The sequence below is a fragment of the Tachysurus fulvidraco genome, chromosome 6, assembly GCF_022655615.1.
Source record: "Tachysurus fulvidraco isolate hzauxx_2018 chromosome 6, HZAU_PFXX_2.0, whole genome shotgun sequence".
NCBI lineage: Eukaryota > Metazoa > Chordata > Actinopteri > Siluriformes > Bagridae > Tachysurus > Tachysurus fulvidraco.
The window spans coordinates 6,591,597-6,601,409 of NC_062523.1; the positions used below are offsets into that span (position 1 = coordinate 6,591,597).

At 38.4% G+C, this 9,813-nt stretch overlaps 1 protein-coding gene across 1 annotated transcript; it reads right to left on the minus strand.

Moving 5' to 3' along the window:
• Nucleotides 1-736: 736 nt before the first annotated feature.
• neurod1 (neuronal differentiation 1) lies at nucleotides 737-5,095 on the minus strand. Its single transcript, XM_047815494.1, has 2 exons — nucleotides 4,927-5,095; nucleotides 737-3,336 (listed from the first exon to the last, which is right to left on the minus strand). Exon 2 carries the CDS (start codon nucleotides 3,330-3,332, stop codon nucleotides 2,184-2,186), a length of 1,149 nt encoding a protein of 382 aa, XP_047671450.1. The 5' UTR covers nucleotides 3,333-3,336; nucleotides 4,927-5,095; the 3' UTR covers nucleotides 737-2,183.
• Nucleotides 5,096-9,813: the final 4,718 nt, after the last annotated feature.

Below are 9,813 nucleotides of genomic sequence, written 5' to 3' on the forward strand. Positions count from 1 at the left end.
CTTTCTTTTCTTTCTTTCTTTTTTAAATAAGTGATCTGTCATTATTGTGGCTGTTTAAAAACTGAAGGGATTTTGGAAGGAGTCAAAGGATGGATTTGTGCAATATTGCATGATTTTACAGTAAATGATTGATTGCTAAGGCAACATAACAGAGTCTTATAAGCACTTGCCTGCTGGTTTCACCCCTTGTGTATTACTAGAGTGACCATTGTTTTTTTTTTTTTTTGTACAAACAAGATAAAATCAATTTAGTTATATAAAACATTAATGTTTGGGGGTAGGGGTTGTTTAGGGGTTGCATGGAGCACGAATCCGACTTTATAAAAAAATTAACAATTCTATTACAAAAATCACAACAAAATAATTCAGTATGGGATAAAGTAGTATGAGTAGTAGTAAGTAGTAAGTAGTAAAATGTAGTAGGTTGAAAAATATAGCAATCTCTCTATTCATTTCTATAATTGGCCCAGTATATTTGATTAAAAATTGCATAGTTTTTTTCCCAAATTATTGCTTTGTGATTTTTTTTTTGTGTAACATGGAGAATTAACACATTCTGAATTAAGGTCACGCCTCTGTTTTCCACCTGTGACTGTGACCACGATGCACAGTAGTTAGTGCATATAGTTAAAATTACAATACATAAGATGAAGGAGAGAATATGTGCATCCTCTTTTTTCTCCTATCAAGGCAGTAATAAAGACAATAAATACATACCATAAGATTAAGCATATAATGTGTGTGTGTGTGTGTGTGTGTGTGTGTGTGTGTGTGTGTGTGTGTGTGTGTGTGTGTGTGTGTGTGTGTGTGTGTGTGTGTGTGTGTGTGTGTGTGAACAGCAGAAAAAAAGCCCTGCAATATTGAATTAACATACACAGTGATTAAACGAGTGTAAAAACAAATAAAACACTGAAATAGCCGGGCCAGAAGGCCTGGAAGCCTTCATTACTGTTTCTATCATCATGCTAGCTAGCATATTCAATGGTATCGGAGTATCTTTGAGCAATAAACACATTGTTGTTTTTTTACATACTGTCTGGAATGATATTGTTTGTTTGACCAAATAATCTACATCATGTTGAAAGTGTATAGCTAACTGTTCTATTAAGCTAAAAACAAAGCCTACCTAAACCTGAACCAACTCGATTCATTATTTTTCTTGCTCTTCTTACATCTAATACTAGCAAGTCTACAATTTCAAATGATATAGCATTTATACGTCTATATAGAAATTTTGTTTTGTGCCCTGATTTACTAGCTGTTACATTCTAGAACACTATTGGTGTATTAACCAGCACCAAGTTTTCATGTGTGTAACAGTTAAAAATATATAATAATTAACATATTTTACAAATGCAACACAACACGATGCGTGTGGACTTTGTCATCACCATGTTGGCCATCAGCTATCTAATACAGGTGTAAAACTGATGTGTTTTCAAAAACAGGGGAAAAAATTTATTTCAAACATACTGCTTAGATTTTTTTGTGACTTTTTGGGTAAAGTCTACACACAGAGAAGACTAGTTAGTGAGGGCTATTAACCAATTAGCATGCGATCATTCAGACCACATTTGAAGAATTTACTTTCTTTTTATACATATACTACTATACCCTTTATAAGCAGTGATGTTTTTTTTTTTTAAACATCACAATAATGTAGGCTAACTAAAGCCTGTGGAAGCTCAATGGACCAACACAGATGTGTTTCTCTGAATAAGGTGGGTGTGTGTGTGTGTGTGTGTGTGTGTGTGTGTGTGTGTGTGTGTGTGTGTGTGTGTGTGTGTGTGTGTGTGTGTGTGTGTGTGCATTTTGTCAAGTCTCTGGTTCGTTCACCTGCCCGACTTGAGGTAACCTTTCAACACCGTCTTTAAGTCCAGCACGTGAAGGAACCATAACTTATTGAGCAATAGACAGACTACTCCTCGCTCGCGCAGTAACATTTCCCACACAGATCATAGCGCGGTCCCACGAACCCCGTGTCATTGCAAAAAAATTTTGTTCTTTTGAATAAAAAAAAGTGTGTTAATTCAAATGTGGGGCGTTTTTTCTGCTGCTCTCCCTCTTTTTTTGTTTTTTTTGCAACAAGCCATAGACAGGTAACCATGATGATACTATATGACTCATGATAACCATGATAACTATATGAATCGAACAGTCTCTGGAAAAAAGTCCTCTCGAGCTCACGAGTCGTGAAATATGGCGTTGAGTTGCGCGTTCATGTGCACGACTCGTTCGTGATGAGAGTGGCCCTCGTAGGGCACGACGTTCTCCATGGGTGGTAAATCGTAAAGAGCGGCGTGGTGATGATGATGTGGGTGATGGTGATGGTGGTGTCCCGGCGGCGGCGCGTGGTGATGGTACGGCTGCACGCCGCCACCGAATGCGTGATAGTTCTTTTCGAACTCCGTCGGCGGCTCGTGCTTGAAGGAAAAGTTTCCGTTGACGCTCAGCGGCGGGCTGAGCGGCCCGTCGAAGGACGCGGCGGGGCTGTGCGCGCAGTCCGCCAGCGCGGAGTCGTAAAATGGTTCTGCCTGCAACGTGCTTGGGGGTTGTGGCGGCGGAGGCGGTGGTGGCGGTAAGAGCAACGTGCTCCCGTACGCGTGCGCCGCTGACTTGGCGTGAAACCCGTGGTGCGGCGCGCCGTCCGCTGCGCCGTATGGGGGGCTCGGTAGACCGGGGCTCTGATAGCAGTACGGGTGCATGCTGGCGTATGATGCGACGCTCGCTCCGTGCCCGTGAGTCTGCTGCTCGGGCAAGAAAGTCCGTGGATTGAGCTGCAAGCATCCTGCCACTAGATTAGTCGTGGGCTGCGAAAGACCTTTGCACAAAGCCTGCACGAACGACACCAGGTCCGGACTCTCACCCGATCGCAAGATCTCAGACAGCGCCCAGATATAATTCTTGGCCAGACGAAGCGTCTCGATCTTGGACAGCTTCTGCGTTTTGGAGTAGCACGGCACCACTTTGCGCAGACTCTCCAGCGCGTCGTTCAGGCCATGCATGCGGTTGCGCTCGCGCGCATTCGCTTTCATGCGCCTCATCTTGAACCTCTGCATACGCGCCTTCGTCATCTTCTTCTTTTTCGGGCCACGCCGTTTGGGCTTGCTCGCGTCGTCGCCCTCTTCCTCTTCCTCCTCATCTTCCTCTTCCTCCTCTTCTTCATCCTCCAGCTCGTGCGCGTCCTCGAGCATGTGCACAGCTTCCTCTTCGTCGTTCTCCAGGTCTTGGCGCATGGCCTCGTGCCCGGGCTTCTGCTTCTTGTCAGTCCAGTTGGCGCTGCCGGCCGGAGACTCGATCATTGAGGGTTCTTCAGTGCAAGATTTCGTCATGATCCTGACACACACACACACACACACACACACACACACACACACACACACACACACACACACAGAGAGAGAGAGAGAGAGAGAGAGAGAGAGAGAGAGAGAGAGAGAGAGAGAGAGTTAACAGACTTCGTGAGAAAAAATAATGGGATGATATTTTTTCCCATCCGCAACAACAGACATGCGTGCAATTAAATAAACAGTATAATTAAGATTTTAGATTTGTGATGAAGGAAAGGGAAACATCAACAATGTGTTAAATTGCTGTTATTAAACAGAATCCTCTACACTTACTGTTAAAGCATGATTCAGTTATATCTGGACTACAACGCGTGAAGGTCAGAGCTTAAGATTTTAGCGCTTTTTTAATAATAAAAAAATAACTAAATTCTTTTTCAGCGAAGATGTAACGTGCATTAAAATTTCCCCAGTGCTTTGATTAAAGATGCAGTTGGCCAAATACACATTTTCAGGTGGAAAATGTAAGTTAATTGCACACACAATAAAAAGTACCACCTTTCTTAAGTAGAAGCTTATTTATTTATTTATTCATTTGTTCGTTCACTTACTCATGTTCATCAAAGATGAAGGAGATGCCAGTTTACACCCTGTATTGACATGAGCTCCCGACAATTCCCATAAATCCCTGTGCTGGTCCTAAGGAACCACTGGCTGCACTGAATGTTTGTTTACTTTTAACTCCGTCTGCAACCAAGTTTCGGTTTGGTAACTAACTGAATGATCTGGAAAAAGAAAAAAATCACCAAAATGGACCTAAAGGACCTCTAAGATCTCTCCAGGAACAGGACAGAGAAAAGAAAACTGATCTTCATTGGTTCAGGAAAGAGTTACAGATACATAAACTATGAGATGGATGGTTTACCCCTCATATTAGACTGATTAAAAAACGCCTATGAATTTATTTACAATTTATAAAAACAGGCTGTTTGTTAGTCAACTCTTTGTTAACTCAGAAACTGTTCATTATTCTTCTCGCTGATGCTGTTGTACCTTTTCTCCAGGTGCTATCATGAGTAATAATCATTCTCCTAAATTTGACAAAGTATTCTTGAATAATCAGAACAGTAAATAAAATCTGAACCAAAAAATTAACGATAGCATAATCTTTTTTTTTCTTAATTTATTTTTTTCCTAAATTATGTAAACATTGTAACTTATCCAAACTACAAGAGGATACCAATGTTTCAAGTCTTTACCATAATAATCTATATTCTCTCTACATATTTTGGCTCCCACCTCATGAGCCGCATATTTTATTATTCCCATTAGGTCAGTGTCATGAGTTCAATAACCTATTTTTTTTATATATTAATGTAGAGCATTAATGGAATAAGAGTTAACACACAAACCAGTGCACAAACTTTCCACAAAAAATGCTCCAAACGATTTTAAATACACTTGTCCAAAAATTCTTCCTCATTTAGGTCACACCGTGATGAGGAAACAAAAAAATAAATAAAAAATTCGAATAATTTTTCTCTTCATGTTGTTTGTTTGTTGTTGCTTTTTTTTGAATGAAGCACGCGCCATGTGTGAGGGAGGAATAAAGTTGATAAATAAATAACGATGACTATACCTGTGTGTCGTGTTGTGTTCAGTGTCCCGTTATGGTTGCTTCATGCCCCTCTGCATTTGAATGTTTCAGATCCTGCGGATAATGAGGATGACGAAGATGATGAGGATGATGATCAAGTGGCAGCGCGTGAACGGGATGCTGCGCTTTATATAGGAGCGTTGATGATGCTGGGAGATGCGCGTGTGCCTGTGTTCTATCTCTAATTCCCCCCTGCTCTGCACCAATGGCTGGATGAGGAGGAGAACAGGCCCCGCCCCTCTCTCTCTCTCTCTCTCTCTCTCTCTCTCTCTCTCTCTCTCTCTCTCTCTCTCTCTCTCTCTCTCTCTCTCTCTCTCCCTATTCTTTTTTACCCCCGGCACGCGCCATATGGCTGACTACGTCAGGAAAACGGGCCCCGGAGCGTCACGTGACAGCTTCCGTTCGCATTCCCCGTATTCCCGTATTGTGGTCGAGTGAAAGGAAGGAATAGGGGAGGAGGGGAAAAGTGGCCATCTGTCGCCGTGTTAGAGACTCCGCGGAAACCTGTTTGTTTGGGCCCGCAGGGATGAATTTAACCCTTTAAAAGCAGCGGGACAGCGCGCGCAAATCACGGCCTCTCTCTCTGACGCGATCCGCTTCATGCACGTCCCGGTGTCCTTTATAAGGGAAACAAATCAGTTAAAGTATTCATAAATTATCTCTGGTAATCACTATGTCACAAAATACACCAGCATGATAAATATGCACACACCAGCAAACACCACCACCACCACCACCACCACCACCACCACCACCAACAACAACAATAATAATAATAGTATTAAAAATAATAATAATAATAATAATGATATAAACGCAAATATATCATAATATCATTGTCATAATCAACAACTACAGCAACAGCAGCAATAATAATAATATGCATTATATGAATAAATGTCAAATACACATTACACAAAACATACATCGATTAAATGTTTATGTATAATAATAGCACTTCATATGCTTATTATACGTATTGTTGATGTATATCTGGCATAAAAAATTAAGAAGAACTTTGATCAAGCGTGTAAAGACTTTTCATGTGAAATTAAAAAGGTGATATGACCCACATGATTGTGTATATATTGTGTAGTATTTTAGATACCTAGAAAAAGTTTAATTAATAATTCCATCGATTGTTAGTACAAATATGTCAAAAATGTATTTATTGTATTATTACAACCCTGTATACTCCTTTAAGTAGGTAAAGAACATAACCAGACAGTGGGACAAATGGCGAGTGAGGGATAAACACTGCTTGCTTTAATAGTTCTTAAATGATTGTATATTGGGCTGAAGACATCTGCTCGCACAGTAATGCCAAGGAACAAAACAAGACGAGAAAAATTGCAGTTACGAGCAGGTTTAATCTAAGAAGTTAGGAAAGCTTCTCCAGTGGCATGAGTGTTAATTACAATCACAGGGTTGTTAGTTTCCCCAAAGCTTTATAGTATTAGCAGGTATATATATAGCCTAGTAGGGAGGAAAGGCAGGATTACAAATGAGAGCAGGAGACCATTTAATTATGTATAAAATCTACATCAAATCTGAATCCACAGATCATAAGATTTGCCGTTGTGTTGGAAAAGAAATTAAAAAATAATGATGCTACAGCTCTGATTGGCTTTGTACTGTAGGAGTTCTCGATGTCCTGATACTCTAGACATTTGACTGAGGTCACGTGAGATGACTACTGTACAAAGCCAAAATGTGGATTTAAATAAAAACAAGAATGATATGAACTGTGTATGCATTGAATTTATAAGACAAACCTTATTTGAAGGATGAACTTTATCTGCCCCCCAGGTGCCACCTACAAGGCCACATCACTAAAAAAAAGAAAACCATTGCAATATGGTTCGTGTCCTTCCCTAAATTAACATTTTATTGCCTAACCCAGAATGCCCACTGATTATTCTACATTCAGGTGTTCTGGTATAGAACATTAAAATATTTTATTTAATTCATCATCTTAGTTTTTTGACAGCTGCTCTTAAATGGTCAGATGTAAAATTGTTTGGTGTGAGAAAAAATCTTATTATGTCCAACACCACTAATAACTAATAACTAATATAACTACCTAGCCACATTTGTTAACTTCCCTTTCTTTTCTAATCATTTAGGTGCCTTGTAGGCTAATAAGAAGAGCAGCGTGATGCTTAGTCTTTGAAAGAAAGGAGAAAGAAATTAGTCAAACTAATGGACCTCTTTCTTTGTACAAACAATGTCCATAAAAAATTAACACCATCGTTAAGGGGGATGATAGGAAACATGACTAATGCACAATTTGGAGACGTGAGAAATATAATGGTGGATTTTATGTCATTCTGGTTCTAACTGATGATTCTGAAGTGACATGTGTAGACATTGTATATATATATATATACGTATATATATCTACGTATATATATATATATATATCTATATATATATATATATATATATCACGTATATATATCTACGTATACTATATAATATATATACTATATAGCTATATATATAATATATATATATATATACACGCATATATATATCATATATATTATATATATATATATATATATATATATATATAATAATTTCGCATCTAAGCAAAATTCATCAACATTATATATATATATATATATATATATATATATATATATATATATATATATATATATATATAATATATCAACTAAATAAATAAATCAACTTTTTGGTGAAAGCAATGTCTAAGCAAAATTCATCAACATTATATATATATATATATATATATATATATATATATATATATAATGTTGATGAATTTTGCTTAGATGGCGAAAACTGCGATTAAATTAGAAGCATGTATGATTTGATTTGAACACATTTCATATTACAGTACAATATGGGTTGAGAATATTAACACCGAGATAGGTTTTATGGTAGATGGGATAAGCAAATTGTGGTAATTAATACTAAAAAGCTTAAGAATTACTAGAAGAAACACTTTATTGTCACATATCAACATAGTTAAATCTTTTCTTTGTATATTCCAGCTTGTTTGGGTGTGAGTCCACGGGCAGTCATGAGCCAGTGGATATGAAGCAGATAGGATCCAGGGCCAGACCAAAGTGAGCTTGGTGATGCTGGAGCTTAAACTGAAAACCATTTGAACAGTAGATCAGGAAATTTTAACCACCGGCACCTACTGTCCATTATATATATAATTAGAATATCATCAAAAAGTTGATTTATTTTACTAGTTCCAGTCTAAAAGTGAAACTTTCATATTATATTCATTCATTACACACAGACTGATATATTTCAAATGTTTAAATGTCAGGCAAAAGAAGCCCCAACTATGTATTGACTGCTGTACATGCTCATACTTTTCATGTTCATACTTTTCAGTTGGCCCAGACCAACTTTATGGAGATGCAGATTTTATTTTCCAACAGGACTTGGCACCTGCACACAGTGCCAAAGCTACCAGTACCTGGTTTAAGGACCATGGTATCCCTGTTCTTAATTGGCCAGCAAACTCACCTGACCTTAACCCCATAGAAAATCTATGAGGTATTGTGAAGAGGAAGATGCGATATGCCCGACCCAACAATGCAGAAGAGCCGAAGGCCACAATCAGAGCAACCTGGGCTCTCATAACACCTGAGCAGTGCCACAGACTGATCGACTCCATGCCACGCCGCATTGCTGCAGTAATTCAGGCAAAAGGAGCCCCAACTAAGTATTGAGTGCTTGTACATGCTCATACTTTTCATCTTCATACTTTTCAGTTGACCCAGATTTCTAAAAATCCTTTCTTTGTATTGGTCTTAAGTAATATTCTGTAATTTTCTGACATACTGAATTTGGGATTTTCCTTAGTTGTCAGTTATAATCATCAAAATGAAAAGATATAAACATTTGAAATATATCAGTCTGTGTGTAATGAATGATATATAATACTGTATACAAGTTTCACTTTTTGAATGGAATTAGTGAAATAAATCAACTTTTTGGTGACATTCTATTTATATGACCAGCACCTGTATGTCTTAGGCATTGTATTGCACTTTATCTCGCAGCAGAAAAAAGGTTCCTCTACAGGGTTGTTTGGATCCATCTGAGTCATGAAGTGAAGACATTGAGTATGAGAGAAAGCCTCAGAGTAGATCTGTTGCGCTTCTCAAGTAAGATGAGCCAGTCCAGGTGGTTTCAGTGCCTTCCATGGACACCTCAAGTTCTTGGTAGAACTGTATCTGCCAAGAACTTGAGGTGTCCATGGAAGTTCTTGGTAGAACTGTATCTGCCAAGAACTTGAGGTGTCCATGGAAGTTCTTGGTAGAACTGTATCTGCCATGTCCCACTGAATAAAGACCTCACAGAAGACTCAGGAGCTACTGGAAAAAAAAGATCATAAAGTTGTCTTGGGGAAATTGGTTGCATTTTCAAGCATCTTGAAAAAGCATCTTGCGACCTAAAGCTCCTTAATTTCTCAATGAAAACTGATTTTATTTTTTTTTAATTAACTGGAATCTGTGGCTGAGGTTAGAGACGTTCAGACTGACCTTCTCTACCTGCTCTGACCGTGTCACCCATCTGAATAAATAAACAAATAATCCTTTAGCGTGGCCCAGACATTATGGGACCAGCTGCCATGGACCAGGACCATGACTGTCATTCAAAACATTTTTAAATGACAGATCACTAATCCAATAAAGAGATCCTACTGAAACTGGTGTTTAATACCAGAGGTGTATAAACAGTGATGTCACAGAACAAAAGCTCTGTAGATGACTTGTCTTGTACAATATGCAGATTAGGGCATTATGGTAACATTAATGTTTCTTTGGTAGTTTTAGTAGTTGTTCTTACTGTAATAAACATATTAGAGATTAGTTT

Coding starts and splice junctions, on each gene's coding strand:
- neurod1 (XM_047815494.1), bottom strand. CDS start 3,332: ATGACGAAATCTTGCACTGAAGAACCCTCAATGATCGAGTCTCCGGCC.